The 19415-nt window shown below is 55.5% G+C and overlaps 1 protein-coding gene across 3 annotated transcripts; it reads right to left on the bottom strand.

The window, feature by feature from the left end:
- Positions 1-3380: 3380 nt before the first annotated feature.
- On the bottom strand, positions 3381-15927 carry NBL1 (NBL1, DAN family BMP antagonist). 3 transcript variants are annotated; one of them, XM_064730853.1, is made up of 5 exons: positions 14958-15068; positions 8913-8977; positions 5259-5453; positions 4979-5090; positions 3381-3837 (listed from the first exon to the last, which is right to left on the bottom strand). In XM_064730853.1, exons 1-5 carry the CDS (start codon positions 15021-15023, stop codon positions 3586-3588), a joined length of 690 nt encoding a protein of 229 aa, XP_064586923.1. In that variant the 5' UTR covers positions 15024-15068; the 3' UTR covers positions 3381-3585. The 3 variants fall into 3 exon arrangements, with proteins under 3 accessions (XP_064586923.1, XP_064586922.1, XP_064586921.1); XM_064730852.1 differs by lacking the exons at positions 8913-8977; positions 14958-15068 and adding an exon at positions 15822-15927; XM_064730851.1 differs by lacking the exon at positions 8913-8977 and having other exon boundaries at positions 14958-15106.
- Between the last annotated feature and the right edge of the window lie 3488 nt (positions 15928-19415).

Raw genomic sequence — 19415 nt, 5'->3', positions numbered from 1 at the left:
GGCAGGGACCCAGACAAACACACACAGATTTATCCCCCCAGATCTCTGGGTCAGGCTGCTCCTGGCAAACTGCTGCTGCCACTTGTGCCAGGACAGGCTCTGCTGCCCAGGACCCTCCCCTGGATGCTCCCACCAAACCTCCCTGGTCCCCTCAGTGTCACAGTGTGCTGGCAGCAGCCCCAGGGCAGCACCACGTGCGAGGCTCTGTTTGCAGCAGGAGGTTTCCTTAGAAAAGCCTTTGCCCCAGGAAAGCCTCACCTCCCCTCTGTGCTGGGAGCAGGGAGAAACCCCACCCTGAGCAGCCTCCCCTGGCAGGGTGAGGGAAGGCAGCACTCGGATTCATCCCAGCTGGATGCACAGGGAGGAAGTGATGTCCCAGTGCAGAGCCAGCCTTCCTTCCCAGCCCTGCTGCTCACCAGGAACACCCCAGATTGTCTGCAGAGCTTTTGCTTCTGAGGAGGAGACTGGGTCAGAATCATGGAGCCCTGGAATGGTTTGGGTGTGGAGGGGCCTTAAAGCTCCTTCCATTCCCACCCCTGCCATGGCAGGGACACCTCCCACTGTGCCAGGGTGCTCTGAGCCTCACCCAGCCTGGCCTTGGGCACTGCCAGGGATCCAGGGCAGCCACAGCTGCTCTGAGCAGCCTCTTCCCAACACCCACAGCACATCCTGCATGCATGGGAGGCTTTGTACACTTGGTTTGGATGTGTTAGCTGGGGCAGCAAATCTGAACTGATCGAAACAAAATGTGTTTAAAAAAACCTGCCTTAAAATGAAGACCAAATCCTGCCATTGTCCCTGCAAAAGCTTCTCTGTGCTGGCAGCTGTCCTGGCCTGTCTGTGCTGCATTTCTGGACACATCTGCAGAGATCATGGACTCCACCAGCTCTGCTCTCCAGCACCACTAGCAGGGAAAGCAAACCCAAGTTGTCAACAGCCACCCAAGTGTCAATATGGCAAAAAAAAAAAAGGGTGAGACAGGGAGAGTCAAACTGGGAGCTGAGAGACTTCAGGGAGTCTGCAGCAGTCCAGGGCTGAGCACAGAAACCTCCAACCCTGCAATGCTCTCTCGAGATGTCCTTCAGGCTGTGACTGGGGTGGCTCCCTGGGTTTGAATCTGGGCAGAGCCCGGCTGACTACCTCAGTTTATGGTTTCATCTGCACAGCAGCCCTCGCTGCCTGCCTCTGCTGGAGCTCAGCTCGTGTGGAATGGAGGTGGAGATGTCCTGCTCCAAACACCTGGAACTGCAGCTCCTGGAGTTCACAGGAACAGCCCCCTGCTGAATCCAGCTTGTTTCCACTGTACACCAGCAAAGGGGCCCCGTGATGGTGCTCAGTGACCACCACAGGCTTCTCCACCTTTGCCTGGCTCTCAGGTAAAGCTCCCTTCCTTGGGAAGACACTTCACAGCCTAAAAACATCACAGAGCACCTCTAGCCCTGCCAGGCCCTCCCTGGTCAGCCCAGCCCCTCTGCTGTGGCAATTCCTGCCTAACACAAAGCCTGTTCCACTTCCCAAAGCACAGACCTGCTCTCCCAACCTCTGCAGAGTCCCCAGAGCCCCACAGAGGAGGGCAATGAGAGCTGAGCTCAATAAAGGGGACAGTGAGAGCTGAGCTCAGGGAGGGACAGTCAGAGCTCTCTGCTGGCCCAGCACAGCCTCTGGCCCCTCCAGGAGCTGCTGGACCTTCCCCAGGGCCAGGCTCAGAGCAAGGAGCATCACTAATCATTGCTCAGGGCACATCCATTCCACTGACCATTGCTCAGGGCACATCCACGCTGGCGCCTGTGGGACCAGAGGTTTGCATGGGCACAGGTAATGCCCGATCCAAACCCCCTTGGGAAGGGCCCGCTGGCTCCAGCCACGGTGCCCCTCCGTGCCCCGAAGGGATGTCCTGTCCTGCCCTGTCCGAGCCGGCCTCACGGAGCATCCCGTGGGATGCCGGGGACACGGCGGAGCGAGGCTGGCACCTAGCGGCTGTCACCCTGCGGCACAGCAGCCCCGGAGGCTCCCGTGTGTCACAGACATCTCTTAGGAAAAATCCTTTCCTTAGGATTTTTTCCTCCTGAGAAGCTGAGAGGCTTCAGGGACAAAATGTAAACAATGGTTATCTGCTGCTGTGGAATGCAACAGGTGCATCTGTGATTGGTGTCATAGAGTTGTTTCTAATTAATGGCCAATCACAGTCAGCTGTGGGAAGAAGCCACAAGCCTTTGTTATCATTCTTTTCTATTCTTAGCTAGCCTTCTGATGAAATCCTTTCTTCTATTCTTTTAGTATAGTTATAATATAATATATATCATAAAATAATAAATCAAACCTTCTGAAACATGGAGTCAGATCCTCATCTCTTCCCTCATGCTCGGACCCCTGTGAGCACCGTCACACTCATGCACAGGCGGCACCCACAGCTCCCCGGGCAGCTCCCCCAGCACATGCAGCCCACACCCTCGGTATTTGGGCTCACTTTTCCGCCCAGCAGCTCTCTGCTCCCTTTCCCAGCTGGAATGTGGCTCAAAGCTGTGGGAACCACGGCTCTCCCCTGCCCCGGAGCCTCCTGCCTGTCCTGGCCTCAGCGCCGCCAAAAACCAGACAGGCGGCACAGCGCTGAGCAGTGGAAGTCAGAACTAATTTATTTAAGAAAAAAACCCCAAAACTTGTCAAAAGGAGGGGGAGGCATTCGATTACAAGCTCTGGAAGCTCTTGTCAGGACAATGCCAAGGAATCAGCTTTATACAGCAGAGAGAGGGGCAGCAGAGGCCGTGCCCACCCCGACCCCCAGCCCTGCCCAGGCACTCCCTGCACAGGGACGTTCCAGCCCTCAGCCCCTTCTCCCTCCAGCACCATGGAAGTGCAGCAGGGAGAGGGGGGACAGGGCTGGAACCTCCCCCAGACCCCCTCAGCTCTTGGCCTTCCCCTGCAGCCCCAAATTTGAAGTCCCAGTGCTCACAATCCAAGTCCCTCATTCCCAGGGAGCAACGTGGTGGCCCTGGGGACAGCAAGGCAAGGGTTGTCACCACCATGGCTCCCATGCCCCCAGAAGCACCTCCTGGGGCAAAAGCCTCCCCAGAAGCCACCTGATACAAAGGGTTGGGCTCGGACCAAGATCCCGTGGGTGCCAGGAGCGTGCCCACACTGAGCCCTTGTGGGCAGGCAGGGGGAGAGGAGGCAGGAGGGTGCTGCTGGTCCCACCACCCCAGAGAGATGTGGGTCCCTGCTGGGGCTGTGGAGAGGCTGCTTCCCTTCCTCCTCCACATGAGGAGAACCCAGCAGGACTCAGAGGGATTCCCCCAGAGCCAGGAGCCTGTGGAGAGCTCCAGCCCCTGCTCTCAGCCAGAGCCCCTCATGCCACTCCTCTCAATATATTATCATCATCATCATCATCATCATCATCATTATTATTATGTGCATCTGGGAAGGCCGAGCCCTCGTGTCTCAGCCTGCAGCTCCAGCCTCAGCCCTGCCTGTGCCCCCGGGGTCGGGGGCGACGCGAGGGCAGCGATTTGACAGGAAAGACTCCAGCACCCCCCTCCCTCCCCAAAGCCCGGCCCAGCCCTCAGAGCCCCGCCAGGACAGTCCACAGGGTCACTCCTCGCCCTCCTCCTCGTGGTGGTGGTGGCTGGAGGGCGGCTCCTCCAGCTCCTGCTGGTGGTGGGGGTAGTGGTGGGGCGCGGGCCCCTCGTGGGCCATGTTCTCCTCGGCGTTCAGGTACACGTTGAACAGGGCTCCCTCGTGGCTGGGCTCCTTCCCACAGGCCTGGCAGCTGCAGTGCAGGATCTTCTCCACCAGCTTGTCCACCCTGGGGATCTCCTCGTTGCCTGGGCAGTCCAGAGTCACCTGGGCAGCAGGACAAGGACAGAGCAGGTCAGCGCTCAGGCTCCCGTGGTGGGAAGTGTGAGCTGCTCCAGACCCTGCAGATTTGGGGTGGTTTCAGGGCACATGTGATGGGTTTCTATCCATGGAAACAAACCCTGGTCAGTCTGCAAGGTGACAGTTCTCTGGGAATGTCTCGTTCTAGACGTTAATGGAAAATCTCAGAATTATCAAGAGACCTTCAAGCTCATCAAGTCAAACCCTCAACCCAGCACCAGGACAGTCACCTCTAAACCACTGAACTGTTAAGATTCGGAAGGACCTCCAAAACCATCAAAACCCACCTACGACCCATCCCCACCTCGTCACCCAGCCCAGAGCACTGACTGCCCTGTCCAGCCATTCCTTGGGCACCCCAAGGGACAGGGACTCCACCACCTCCTTGGGGACATTTTTCCAAAGCCTGATCACCCTTTCCAGTGACATTTTTTTTCTTATATGTAATCTGAATCTCCCTTGGTGCAACCTGAGGCCATTTCCTCTCCTCCTTTCACCTGAGACATGGCAGGAGAGACCAACCCCTCACTCCCACCCTTCAGCACAGCTCCAGCAGGACTCAGCTCCCAGGCACTGCTGGCACTGGAGTATCCATGAGACAGCAAAGGCCACCCACAAGAGGTGATGCCAAGCAGCTCAATTTGGGCTAAACCCTCTCATCAAATGTGAGCTGGAAGGGAGGCAGAGGGCAGAGCCTGGTCCCTGGGCTCTGGGCTGCTCTGGGACCTGGGTTTATGGCTCTGCCAGGATCAGAGGTGACACAGAACTGTGAGGTCTAAGGATGAACTGCCGGACATCAAACACAGCCAGATCTCCCAGGGGGGTGCAGGTGGACAAAGGGAGCAGTGGAGACAGCAGGAATGTGGATAAGCATAGGGATAAATAATGCAGGGACTGACAGGATGGTTCTGCAAATAGAGGGATTATGGATCATTCAGCAGAGCTTCCAGCAGCTCCCTCCACCCAGGCATCTCAGGAAATGGTACAGCCACCTGAGAGATGCCCTGGGAGGAACCTCTGAGTGGGAAAAGCCCAGAGAAGGAGGAGGAGTGGCCCTGAGGGGGTGTCAGAGCCCCATGGAGCAGAGCAGAGCAGGATGGATACTCACGATTTCCCACATGGACTGGGCTGGCATGCAGGAGTCACAGTGGACCAGGGACTCTGTGGACTGGGGGAAGGTGTTGGGGACGCTGTAGCTGAAGCACTGTCCCAGACAGGCCCTGCAAAGACAGCAGGATGGGGCTCAGGGGGGTGCTGCCCTTCCCAGGCAAGGCAGAGGTGCGACCTTCCCTGGCACAGAGCAGGACACCGTGCCTGGTGCCAGCCACAGCCCAGAGGCACTGCAGTGCCAGCAGTGCCTCCAGCCCTGCCTGAGGGCAGCTCGGTACCTGTTCTGGATGGATTTGGACTCGCAGCCGCTGTGCCCCACGATCTGGGTGATGTTCTTGGCCTCACACCAGGCGCTCTTGTCGGGGAAGAGGGCGAGCTTGTTTATGGGCGGTGGGGCAGCCAGGAGCAGCGCTGGGAACAGGGCCCCCGCCAGGAACCATAACATCATGGCCAGCTCTGCCAGAATCCTACACCTGCACACGGAGAGCACAGCGTTAGCAGCAAACAAAACTGGCCAAGCAGCCCATTTCCCCTTCCCCAGGGAGTTCCTGGGTGTTCTAAGCACAGGTGGTGGTTTTGATCAAACCACTCGTTTGATCTTGCAGCATGCAAACTGGATTTCTTCCTGCACAGCATTAATGCTATTTCCTAATGCTATGTCCTCAGCACTGCAAGTTTCATTGTAAAACTGTTGTAATTAGATCACACTGCTGAATGTATAACCAATTTCTCACTTCTGCAAATCAACCTATTCACTTTTCTTTTGCCTCCCTACCTTAATGATGCCAAGGGCCCTGCTCTTTCGTCAGCCTGCCTGGGGGTTTAAGCAGAAGGCTTAATTAATGTCTTCAGCTGTGATCTGGAAAATGCACTGTCTCACAGACAGTTTGGATAGATCCCTAAAATCCCCCTCCACAGCTCCCAGAACTCTGCCCAGAGTGGGATGTGCTGCTCTGCCCCTTTCCTCTTCCAAAGGAGCTCTGGCCAGTCAGAGACCCGCCTTGCCTCTCCCAGGCTTTTCCTCATTTCCCACCCAAAACTGGGCTGGGAGAACTTTGCAAACCAAAAGTGTCACTGCCACGAGTCGAGCCGGGCTGGGGAAGTCCCACAGCACAAAAATGTTTTTATCTGAGGAAGGCACAAGCTTTTTCCCTTCCCTTTCTCCCAGCTGGGAAGCCTTGGGGGTCCCCTCTCCTCCTGGGAGCGCGCAGCAGGTGTCGCTGCAAGGCAGCAGCAGAGACACGGGGAAACCTCAGCCCAGGGTGGGAACCGCGGGGAGGAACAATACAGCGTTTATTTACACAGAGCACTCAAATTCTGCTCAGGGTTATTCCGAGGACGGGACAAGGGGGGGCCTTGTCACAAGGACACGAAGGTGGTGGGTTTGGAGGTCGCTGCTCACCCTCAGAGAAATCCCCCCGAGGTTTCCTTGCTCTGCTCTCCTGAATTAACACCCCCAATTGGCTGGGGAAAGGCAGATGGAAAAGCAGCACAGAAACAGGGAGATTTTTTTCCTGTGTGGGGTTTGGATGGAGTCATGGTGAACGGCATTTATACTTCCTAAAATATTTGTTAGAACCATGTTATTTGTTATTTCCTTCTATTTATTTATCCAGACGATGATGCACAGCCCACACTGGAAAGACTGCTGTTGATTCCCATGGCTCCTGGGCCCAGCCCTCTAACACTTGCTGGGAGGAGAGGAAAAATGCCCCGTTCCTCTGGAGCCCTCATCCACACCCCCAGGGCTGCAGCACCATCAGATTCATCTAAATGACTGAGACACCTCCTGAGCACTCAGGGATTTTAAGGTCTTTATGGGATTTTGCCCTGTTATCCCTCCACTGGATCTGAATCAAGAGACAGACCAGAAAGATTCCTCCCTGCCTTCCACCCCATGGCACACAGAAAAGAGCATCCTCGCTCATGGGATCTCTGGAGGAATCTTGTGGTGTCTCTGCTAAATTTCCTCATTTTCTGGTGATACAGAACCACAGTGATATAATGCAGCAGCACCTGCAGAGCCCTGGCTTTGTAATCCTCCCAGCAGTTGTGGGATGTGGATCCCATGGCTCCCTGGTGGGAATACCTGCACAAAGGAGACCTTGTAGGTGCTGGCTGGAGATATGCAGAGGGTTTTAACTCCTGAGCTTGCACTGCCACAATGAGAGTTGTGGGGTTAAATACATCTGTCCCAAAGAGGACTCTTGTGCCCGAGGTTTCTTTCCCATTTCAGCAGGGGAATTCTGCAATTTCTGAAGGATGAACATGGCTAAGCTGCACACACAGACTCACACACACTTGGTTTGCTTTCTGAAACAAGCATCACTCATTCCTCAAATGCCAGGAGCTCTGTGCTGAGGAATCCTGCTCCCAAAGGCAAGTCCGAGATCAGAGCTGGGATGTGACCCAGAGAGCAATCACAACCCCCCGGGGAACAACCCAAATTCCTCTGGAGCCAGCACACAAGTTCACTTCCACATGCCTGATTAGAGAGCAATTTCCTTCTTTCCTAAGAAAGGTGGGGTTTTTCCAGGTTTCTGTGCATCTCTAGCCAGCTGCAAAGAGACAAAATTCCTGTCAGTGCTGGGGTCCTGTTTCCTGGGGTCTGTGCTCCATGGAGGTGTTTCTGCTGCTCAGAGCAGACCCACAGGCACGAGGGATCCTCTCCCAGCATCCTGTGAAGATGAGTGAGGCTGTGCTCTGCTCCAGCCCAGGACCTGGCCTGGATTCAGGAAAGCACTTAAACATGTGCTGAGCTTCTCCTTTCCTGAGCAGGGCGTGTTTGTAACCAGGGCCCCACGGCCGCTGTCCCTGTGCAAGGGGTGGGGAGGAGCTGCGGAATTCCCAGCAGGGGCAGGGGGCACCTCTTTGGAGCTGGAGCAGTTCCAGAGCCCCCCATTGCTCAGGGCACCCAGCACTGCCGTCCCCCACTGCCCTGCAGCCCTGAGCACACCACATCCCCTGCACATGGTGTTTTCCTTCTCCCAGGAATGTCCTGGAACCCGCAGGGCTACTTTTCTAGTAAGTAACGAGGTTTACGCCAGTGCCTAGGAAAACATCTGATGCAGCTGAGTTTGGGAGGGAGCCGGGGCTGGGAGCAGCGTGTCCATAGCTCAAAGCAGTCATGCGGACAGAGCTGCCACCAGCACCATTCATCTGACAGCGGCCACGGAGACAAAAGCACCGTGTTCCTTCTCCCCCTCCGCCTGGGAAGGGAAGGCAAAAAGGAAGACGAGGCACCCGAGCAGGTTTGCAAACTCCCGATTAAATAAAGGCATTGAGCACATTCCTCCGTGACAAGCTAAATTACACGTTGCAGCCCAAAGGAACAAGTGTGTTCCCCGGCTGACCCGGCGGGAGCAGCCACTTCCCGGCACACAGGGGCTTCTTTCTCTCCCCCGAACCCAGGCACATTTTTTCCCCCGCTAGTCAAAGCTCTTCAAGCAGAAAGTTCAGCTCAGTTCCGGCAGAGCCACCGGCCCGTGAGGGGCTCCCCCCGCTCCCTCTGCAGGGAGCCCAGGGCAGCTTCCCCTCCATCCCTCCGGCAGCATTTGGGAAAGAAATGACTCAGCCCTGAACCTGGCACATCCCAGCTCCCGGCACAAACAACCGCTCAGCGCAGGCACAGCTGCAGCCCCGTGCTCCGGAGCCTTTTCCAGCCGTGCCCGAGGAGCTGAGGGGCGGCTGGGACCGGGGTTCCACCCCTGCACCCCCGAACTGGTTCCACCCCAGTTCCACCGGCAGCTTCCCGGCGTGGAGAGCTCCTGGTGCCACCTCAGATGTTCTGTGTCAGCTAGAGGAGCTCCTTCCTCCCATCCCAGCAATCCCAGCACTCTCAGGAGTCCCCCCAGCAGGACAACACCAGCGCCTGGGAGCAGCTGGGAAAATCTCCATCGTTCCATGGGCTGGAGGACAATCCCTGGAATTACCTCGGAGGCCACGTTCCCACCATCCAGCCCACAGCTGTTCCCAGACATTTGGAAACCAAACACTTCTGGAGGAAAATAAAACAGATCTAATCAGTTTTACCCTCTTTTTCCAGTGGGAAGTTTACACCATAACACAAGACAGGCTTGCAGGTGGACATGGGGAATGTTTCACGAGTTGTTTAATGTGTTTATAGGTATTTTTCTTATCCAGGATCTTGCAATTCTGCCAAATACAGAGAACCACAAACAGGTAGGTTGTGCTCAGGGCCACACACGAGGCACCGCAGGCTCTGAGAGACAAGAACCCCCAAAGCTTTCCAAACACCACTGGGGCTCCCAGGCTGTGAGCACAGCACGGACACGGGGTCCATTCCGTGCTGTGCCTCAGGGATCCCAGCCCTTACACACGAGCTCTCAGCAGAGATGGGCAAGGGGAAGGTTTGGGCTCCTGTTCTGGGTCAGAGCTGGGATCCCTTCCCCTGGATACAGGGCTGTCCTTCCTTTCCAGCTCCCCACCCAGCTCTGTGCTCGCTGGGCCGAGGAGTGACCCCAGGCTGGTGTGGGACAGGAGCCCTCTGTGTTCCTCTAGTTATTTGTGCTGTTTGACAAGAGCTGCCTCACAGAGCAGAGGAGAGCCCAGAGGTGCTCTGTGCCTCAGTTTCCCTGGCTGCAGGAGGAGCAGGGGAGCTGGTGGATGCACAGGGAGGTGTCTGAGACCCAACTCCCCTGGAGAGAAGAGGCTGCCCGGGCAGCAGGGAGGGCTGGGCTGGTGCCAGAGCCCTCAGCCCACACCCCTGGGTGCACAGGGCAGGTGGGCACAGCCAGGTGGGCACAGCCAGGTGTGGGGGAGTCACCCCGGGACACGGCGCTGCAGGCAGGGCAGGGAGCTCTGCAGGGACTCTGTGGGATCTCTGCTCTCACTGCAGCAAATGCTCAAAGGAAAATTATTATGGAGGCACCTAAAAGGATGCAAAGCCAGAGTAAAGTGTCTGCTTGGTGGCAGCTGGAAAGAAACATCCCAGGAAGATCCATGGCACGGCTCTCCTCAGGGGCAGGATTAGGTCTGTAACTGCTGAACACCACTGGGGACTGGCTCTTAGGAAACTCAACTCAAATAATATTTGCTTACATGGAACAAAACAACTTAGAAGCCAGCATTATTAAGAGGGAAAACTTAAATCTCAACTGCTAAAAATGGAGAAGTCACAGTGTATTGAAAAACATCTATCAAAACAACAGATGTTATTTAATACCTATTATTAAATACTTCCCCCTTTTTTGAAATTTGCATTTAACTAAAACTTTACAGTTTTGGGGACCCTTACTGTAGTGACTGTAACAGCCCAAAAGAATCTAATTGAGGTATGATATGAGCAGGGGAGAGGGAGGAGAACTCTGCAATGAGAATGTCTGGAGGTAATTCTTCAGGACAGCAGGACACAAGAGTGCTTAACTGAGCACAGAAATCTCTCCAAGCTCAGAGCCCCAGTCTTGCTTCGCTGAGCTGAAAAATCTGGGGAGAAATTACAAAAAAATAAACAGGGAACCACCACAGGAAGACATCTGATATTTAACAACCACAAGAATCCATCCTAAGAACTTTTTGATAGTGGAGAAAAAGCTGTGTTGTTTCTCACTGTGGACCTGGCTGTGTCTGCTCCTTTCAGAAGCAGATGTTAGAGCTTCCCTTTCTGTAACATATTAATTTCCACTCAAGCATGGTTGGGCAAGTTGCAGAAATAAAGAAAAGCAGTGCAGCATTTTTAAAGCCTTCTGCCCTCCCCACATTGGCCAGAATGTGAAAAGATGTTGGTACATTGGGAGTTATAATCTGGCTTCTCATCCATGCACTGAGCTCTTGAGAAACTCATTTTTTGTAGCTGGGAAAAAAAAAAATCCAAAATTCATTGGAAAACTACCTCTGGACTTGGGCTTAGGATGGGGTCCTGAAGGAACTCTGCTGGAAAAGGGTCCCACTAATGGCCTGTAGAAGAGGCAAGAGTCATATAAACAGTTTCTGGTCATTTATTTCAATTGCTCCATTTCTTCAGCATTAGGAACAATCATGGCCAGGAAAACGCATCAACCTAAAGCTCAGGGACGCATCCTGGCCCCACACCTGCACTGCCCCTCTTCCTGAGGAATGGGGGGCTCTGCAGCCCCCGAGAGCAGCTGGAGGAGTGGGATGGGAGCAAGGATCAGCTGTGTGGGGAGCTGGAAAACGAGCGTGGGACCAGATCAGCTGTGTGGGGAGCTGGAAAACGAGCGTGGGACCAGATCAGCTGTGTGGGGAGCTGGAAAAGGATCCCGGGACCAGATCAGCTGTGTGGGGAGCTGGAAAATGAGCCTGGTACCGGCCTCCAGCGGCTCCGGGAGCAGCGGGATGGGCAGCCCCAGCTGGCCGGGCAGGGGGTCCAGGCTCTGCCCAAGCCCTGCACGGGCCAGGACCGGTCTGGAGCCGTGCCTGGAGCGTTCCCAGCCGGGTCGGGCCCGGTGCAGCTGATCCAGCCCAGCCGGGAGCAGCGTTCCAGCCCCGGGCTCGCTCGCATGCCCGGGCCTGAGCGGGGCCCGGCCGCCTCCTGCTCTCCCCGGGGCTGGGGCTCCCTCAGAGCCGGGGCTGGTGCTCCCTCAGAGCCCAGCCTGGTGCTCCTCCAGAGCCGGGGCTGGTGCTCCCCACAGAGCCGGGGCTGGTGCTCCCCACAGAGCTGGAGCTGGTGCTCCCACAGAGCCGGGGCTGGTGCCCCACAGAGCCGGGCCGAGCCTCGGAGCCAGCCCGGGGACGAGGGCAGCCCGACGGGCACCAGGGTGTCCAACAGCTCCTTTGGAAATCCCATGGGTAACACGGATTGTGCTGCTCTCTCCAATGCTGTCTCTGACCCCTGCGAGTTCCCCCACCCAGGGTGGACAGGAGGATCTCCTCCTCCTCAGCACATTCCCCCATTCACCCAAGCACCCCCCAGAGCAGCGGGCTCGGTCACTCGGGTCCCGCAGGCACAGCCTGGCCCGTCCCAGCTCCCAGGAGGGCAGGAAAGCCCCGGGGCCTCGGGAGCCGCGGCCTTTTCCTCGGTGGATCTGCGGGCAGGCACCGGGCACTGCCCCGGTCAGGGAGAGCTTCTCCCAGCAGGGCCCGTTCTGCTTTCGCTTGGAGTGAGGTAAACTGGGACCGGCTCCTCCAAATGACTCCACTGGTGCAAATGAGATCAGAATCTGGCACCGCTCGTCTTACTCAAAACAAGCCTAACTGGAACCAGATAAAACCAGTTCCAGTGCAGAGTGGCCACCAGGATGATGATTTTTTTAATTCCTGCAGGCAGCGAGGGGAGCTGTCTCGGATGCCAACCACGCTGGCTTTCCCTGGCTCGGTCATTCATTACCAAACTTGCATAAAATCCCAGCGCAGCGGGGTTGCGCCTGCAGGATCAGGTTCCCAGCTGCTGGAGCAAGAAGGGGAAGGAGAAAAGGAGAAAAGAGCTTGTGGATGGAGCTGTGGATCTTTCAGGATCCTCCCTGCTGTCTCCCTCTCCCTTCATACCCGTTCAGGCCATATCTTGGTCACAGCAGCAGAAATTCACTGACCTGATGTGTTTTTGCCCTCTTTTAGTCTCTGCTTTACACCACAGGAGCCTCCTCAGTTCTGATGGCACAAACCCAATGTCTGTGTTATTTACCCATGGCACTGGCCAAAGCAGAAAAACACATGGAAGTGCAAGGCCAGAGGGGTTTGGAGGTAATGCAACAGCCCATGGCCCAGCTGGTATTTTCAGTCACTACCAGGGCTGACCTCACACTTGATATTTAGACCATTTCTCCAAAAACTTCAGGACTGGGCCCACAAAGAAATCCCACTGTGACCCCAAGAGCACTCCCTTCCCCCCTCTGGACAGGTTGCCTGAGCTCTGTGTCAGAGAAGAAGGAGGCTTAAACCACATCTAAGAGTGACCCTGGCCAGGGCTCCATCCTGACGCCATTTCCAAGGCTCAGCTCCGCAGGGCTGCGATCCTGGAACAGGGAAGCAGCCCAGCCCAGCCCAGCCCAGCTCCACAACTGCTGTGATGGGTGCTGGGCTGTTCCCTTCCCACCCTCGGTGCTAATTTATGTCCAGGAAAGCCCTGGCCCCCACGGCCCTCCCTCCCTAAACAGCGCTGCACAAGAAACAAAGGTCTGGAGAGCAGCGAGCACAGCCCTGCCAGGGCTAACAGAGGACAGACCACCTCTGGCTCTCACTGCACAACTCCCCCAGAAGGACAATTTTATCAGCTGTTCGGGTTTTTAAGAGTCTGGTTTGAGCGGGTGTGAAGTTTCTTTGCCCTCAGCCATGCTGGACCCCTGTTACTGAGCTCCTTGCTTTGTCCCAGGGGCTCTCTGAGCCCGTGCAACCACAGAGGAGGGTGGATTTTTCCAGCGGACTTCAAAACAAAAAGAGCAGGAGCAAGGCCCAAGGACGGAGCAAGAACCTGGCTCTGCCCGCCCCGTGGTCGGATATGGGCTCTGGCAGAGGAGCTGCTAAAGCTTTAATGGGAACAGCACGGAGTTTGGGCAGGAATAACTGCCCAGGAGTTTCCTCTGCTCCTTGGGCAGCTTTCCCATGGCTGCACCAGCCTGATCCGCCCTCGGCAATGCCAACGCACGCCGCAAGCAAAGTCACTCCAACATGGGCAGCTCTTCAAGGCTCCTTGAAAAGCACTTTGGCTCAGGGCTTGATCCTGCACCTCCAGAGCACCCAAAATTCCCTCCAGCTCCACTGTTCTCCCTGCTCCGGAAAGACGAGCGGGCACTCGGGAGGACTTTGCTCGTTTGCCCTTTTTGTGAGACCGCAAACTCCCCGAGCTGGAATCCAGCGCTGGGAGGTCACGCCAAGAGCCCGGATTCTTCTCAGGGCTGTTTGCAAACACTTGGGATTTTTATACTGAAGGCAAATTCCATTTCCCATCCTGTGGTTTGCAAATTTGAGGCGAGCAGCCTTTTACGAGATGGGAGCCTGCCTTCAAAAGGCAGAAGTGCCCAGTGGATGCAGCTGATTTTTGGCTGGCTGGACATTGCAAAGAAAGCACCGAGTTCTTCGGCTAAAAACACAAGAGAAAATCTGGGTCTCTCCATCTCGCTAGGATCTTTCCCACTTGTTTCAGCAGGGTTCAAATTTTTCCCAAAAAAACCTACATGGAAAAGCTACCGTGAACTAAATCTACCAACACTTCACACAGGGTGCATTTTTAATTTGATTTGGCTAATCCTACATGTAAAAGTTAGATTGTGGAGTGGAGCAGAACTTGCTGGTGCCCTTGTAAGAGAAATGTTAGTAGGAAATAAGGGATTGTCCAGATCAACTGCAATGCAGCCCGAAAGCAAGCTAAAGCATGTTCTGCTTCCAAAACACCTACCAGAGAAAAAGAGAAATCCCCACTGATCTTAAAATGCAGACACTGTTGTATGGAACAAATAAAAACTGCTGCAAAAACTGAGACAAATTGAAATGCTATGCTGGGGTTCAAAAAACAGGTAGGGATATATCGGATATAAGCTTTACAGTAAGTGCCTAAAGTATTTCCATGAAACAAGGATGTAAATTAATCCCCGGGATGAACTTTTCAAGGAACAAAAGTTTACTGCCTTGCCATCGGGAAAACTTCTTCCTTTTATGATCGTTGAACTACCCTGCGTCCGCTGTGGTGTGGTTAATCGATAGTGAGCGTTCCCGTTCTTCCCTCGGCACTTTTGTTTCAAACCCGACAGGGATGGGAAGGAGGGAAGGACTCTGTACCACAGATGTGCGACCGACACAGCGCGGCTCCCCGGCTCCCAGGCTTTTATTCTACTCGAGCCGAAGCGGCGGTGGAAATACTTTAACGACTGCAGAGCAGATCCCCCCAAGTCCGCCTCATCTGCAACCGATTTCTGCCCGTGGCAACATCCTCATCCTCCCGGCCATCCATCACCGGCGGGGGGGAGAAGAGAGGCGAGAGGAAAAGAGACGGAAAATCTGGTGCGGGGGAAAAGCGGCAGGTCCGGGGCGGGGGCGGGGGGCACACAAAGCCAAGGGCTACTCACCAGCCAGGGAACGGCGGGCGCATCCCATGGGGTCCGGGGCCCGGCGGTGCCCGGCGGCTGCCGCATCCCCGGCGCGGCGGGGCGGCCACGGAGGAGGCGCGGGGCGGGCGGGAGCGGCCGCCTCCCTCCCCCCGGTGCCGGGCTCCGGGCGGTGCCGCCGGCCCCGCCGCTCGCGATTGCACAATCGGGCTGCGAAGGGAGAGGAAAGGAGGGGAAAGGAGGGAGGGACGGCCGGCGGGAGGAGGGAGCGGCGGCAGCGGCGGCAGCGCCCGCCCGCCCCGCCGGGCTCCGGGCGCACCGAGAGCCCCGCGGAGAGCAGAGCCGGGACCCCAGGAACCCGGGCACGGAGCTCACCCACCCACCTGGGCCGTGGAACCCCGGCAAGGGCTGGAGCTAACGGGGAGAGCCCGCTGGAAACGCCCGGGCACGAAACGAGGGGGCTCTCTCGGCCAGGAGAGCCCACGGGAATGTCCCAGCACTTGCTCCTGCGGTGTCAAAAACAGTCCGGACTGGGCTCACTGAACGCCAACAACTCTTATTGAAACATAATTCGTGATAGAGAATCCGTGGGGCAGAGTCCCGGCTGCAGAAAAGACTTTGGGAAAGTTCTCCAGCACTAGAGATGACGGTTTTCTCTTTTACTTTTCCTTTTTTCCCCCTTCCTCTTTCTCCTCTTTTTCTCTTTCTTTTTTCTTTCCCTCTTTCCTCTCCCATTAAAAAACAGCCAAACCCCACCGCAGTGAAGCCCCATTCACGTCTCTCTTTCAGATAGGATAATTGCTGGAGACCAAGGGCTCTGTTTCTGTTAAGGCACAATTAATCTGAAGAGGCCCCCACATTAAACACTACCCAAATCAAAGATACCTGCCAGGCTTGGCTGGGTTTTGCTGGCTGCTGTTGGTGCGAGGATTTGCATAGAGATCAGAGAAGCAGGAAGGGGAGATGGCGAGAAGCAGCAGCTGTGCTGGAAGTGCTGGCAGTGCCCTGGCAGCAGCTGTGGGGAGAGGCTTTGGGGCTGGCTGTTTGCTGGAGGAGGCTGCAGGCTGCCACGAAGGAATGGTTTCCTGCTGCCCAGTTCCTTCCAGCTCCAGGATAACAGGATTTGTAAACAGGGTGGCAAAACGCTGCTTCCAACATCACTTTCTTATCCTGCTAAATGCAACCTACCCAGCCCTGAACTGTACTGCAATGCTTAACTCCAACAGGGCCAACAAGAGGAACAGCCTCTAGCCATGACCACACACGCCAGCAGGAGCCAAAATCTGTTTTCCCAGCATTTTCACCCACTGCTGAACCCAGGCCTTTGACCAATGCTCTACCTGCTCCCCAGGGCCAGCCTGGCCAGCAGTTAACTCCTGCTTTATTCTGAATAATATGAGTGAAATAAGAGACATCTGAGACTCTGAAGCAAGTTCTTACAAGGAAAAGTAAGATGCAGCTGCAGCCACTGCACAGCAACAGGGCATGGGCATTGTGGTGAAATTCAGCTGAGTGTTTGGGGTCCATGGCTCAGTGTTTGGGGTCCATGGCTCAGTGTTTGGGGTCCGTGGTTCAGTGTTTGGGGTCCATGGTTCAGTGTTTGGGGTCCGTGGTTCAGTGTTTGGGGTCCATGGTTCAGTGTTTGGGGTCCATGGTTCAGTGTTTGGGGTCCGTGGTTCAGTGTTTGGGGTCCATGGTTCAGTGTTTGGGTCCATGGTTCAGTGTTTGGGGTCCATGGCTCAGTGTTTGGATGGGATTTGTGGGATCCTCAGCACTGGGGTGTGATTGCTCTGCAAGGAGCTGTGAGCCAGCGTGCTGTTCATTCACTGCTTCCTACTATTCATCCCTGTTCCAGTTCTGTAAACAGCATGAAAGGGAAGCAGCAATCAGTGGATCTGGGGGTGGGGAGGCAGGAGGAGCAGGGTTCAGCTTTTCTGGTGTCAGGAGGAACAAGCAGAGGTGCTGCAGGACAGAGCGGCTTGGCTGGGGGATGAAAGAAGCTGCTGAAAGGCTGTCAAAGCCCTGGGCCAAGACTTTTTCCCTTCTCCTTGGCAATGTGATATCACAGCCAGAACCAGGAGTGATGACCTGGTGCCTGCAGATGTCATTTGGACAGACTGAGGCGCAGAGCAGAGGCAGCGGCTCTGCAGGGAGGGCAGGAGCTGAGCTCAGCCCCTGTTCCCCAGCCAGGGCTCTGCCCTCAGCAGCAGCTTTGGGCTCCTGCTCCACACATCACCCAGTGTTTTACCAGCTCCCACTCCCCTCAGGCTGGGGGGGTTTGCTGCCTGCCTCTGAACAGCCAAAGCACAGTGATGTTTCCCCACAGTGACACAGCTCCTCTCTCTCCCTCACAAACTGCCCATTCCATGCTGCTTTTCCACCAGGTGCTCTACAGGATATTTTGTGCCCCACATCCACACACCCCATGCCTTCCCCTCAGCCCTTTCCCTGTTGCTGGAATCACCAAGGACACAGCAGAAAGCCAGGATGTCCCTCCTCACCCTCTGCTGCTGCTCTGGGCTGCTGACAAACACCCACAGCGCCAGGGGCTCCCCGCTTGTCAGGACAGGACCTGGCACTGTGGGCGTGAGAATGAAAAGGGTGGATGTGTAAGTCAAAAATAAAACCCTTTCTTTTATTTGTGTCAGTGCAGAGCCCAGAGCTCCCACAGTGGGAGGCAAGAAAACACATGGGGGGAAGGTGGGTGGGAAATGAGGGGGGAGGGAGTGTGTGTGCCCATGAAGGGCTGCAGGGTGGGGACAATGGCCCTGCACATATCCCACAGCTGGGCCTGAGTTCCAGCTCCTCCCACTGGTGATTTGCTCACTGTCCCTGAGATGAACCACACAGGGTCCAAGGAAGGGCTCTCAGGGGATAAAGCCCCTTGCATTGACCCATGAGGGACTTGGGGGCCATGGAGCACCCATGTCAGAGCAGCTCCTTTCACCTCTGCATCTGATCTGCAAATGGGTGCAGAATGGTGCAGCTGCTCCCTGAAATAAAGAGAACTCTTTATCTGCTCCCTTCTGAGGGAGGCTGGATCAAAGCTGGTCAAGGCCAGGCTGGACAGGGCTTGGAGCAGCCTGATTCAGTGTGAGTGGCACCCTGGCAGGGGCTGGAACAAGATGATCTTTAGGGTCTGTGCCAGCCCAAGCTGTTCTGGGATTCCATTCCATGATTCTCTCACCTCCCCATCACCTGCTGGGGTTAAACAGGAACTTTTTGGTTCCTGAATAAACAATAACACATCTCCAAGATACCAGGACCCCAAACTGCTGTGTAGGGGCATACACCCCCTGGGTGAGTGGAGCAGCACTCCTGCCAGAAAAGAGACACAAAGATTTAACAACCAAAAAAGCTGAGGGATGATTTCCCATCTCCCCCTCAGGTAGGAGGAGGGAGGGACAGTGGTGGCAGGGAGGGTGTGAGGGCCACATCCTCTCAGTGCTGCAAGCACAAACCCTCCCATCTGTGCAGCCCCAGCACCCGGGCCAGGGGTGAGTCTGACCTTACAAGCACGGCTCTTGCTTCCTGAGGTTCCCCCAAAACCCGTGGGTACAACAGCCCCCACTGTAAAAATAGGTTAGAAACTGTTGTAAAATCATTGATAGATCATTAAGCATGTACTGGTAGTTTGGTTATTATATTGCAAAAAGGGTTAAAAGGGTTGTTATAGGAAATCCAGTACTCAGTGTACCATAACACACCTCAGTAAAGTGCACCACGATCCAGCTTGGACAGAACTGTCATGGCCAACCAAGCACCTTAAACCTTCATGCAAATGAAGGATCCAAAAAGAAACCAATCCAAAGGGACAAAAAACAGGACAAAAAGGGGCATCTGACCCAGGGAAGCTGTGCTGCTCCCCTGGAACATCGGGCACATTGCTGCTGACATGCCCAGTGCCGCGTGCTCCATCCTCTGGGGAATGCTCCTGCCCAGCCCAGGCCCTTTGCTTTGGGCCTTTCTTTTTCTTATAACAAATGCTAAAATCACTTCAGTACCAGGAGCCTGCTCTCCTTTATATCACCCACTGCTCCTTCAGACCCCCGGAACAGCCCCTGAGCTTCACAGCATGCAGGGAGAGGCTGGAGGGGAGGTTCAGCCTTGACAGGAATTGTGAGGAGCAATGGAAGGAAGGCTCAGCCATGGCAGAATTGGACATTCGGAAGGGTCCATGGCAGGATGTGGACAGAGGAAGTTCAGCCAGGCAGGAATTGTGGAGCCATGGAGGGAAGGTTCAGCCAGGCAGAACTGTGGCATTCAGGAATTTCACAGGCAGAATGAGCATGAAGGGAAGTTCAGCCATGGCAGGAACTGTGGAGCCATTCAGGGAAGGTTCAGCCATGGCAGGAACTTGAGCTAGGAAGTTCAGCCAGCAGGAATGTGGAGCAATAGGAATGTTCAGCCATGGCAGGAGTTGTGGAGCCATTAGGTTCAGCCATGGCAGGAATTGTGGACCATCAGGAAGTCCCATGA

The sequence above is a fragment of the Zonotrichia leucophrys genome, chromosome 21 (genome assembly GCF_028769735.1).
Source record: "Zonotrichia leucophrys gambelii isolate GWCS_2022_RI chromosome 21, RI_Zleu_2.0, whole genome shotgun sequence".
Taxonomy (NCBI): domain Eukaryota; kingdom Metazoa; phylum Chordata; class Aves; order Passeriformes; family Passerellidae; genus Zonotrichia; species Zonotrichia leucophrys.
The sequence above is the reverse complement of the archived record's forward strand: the minus strand, read 5'-3'. Positions and strand labels throughout refer to the sequence as shown.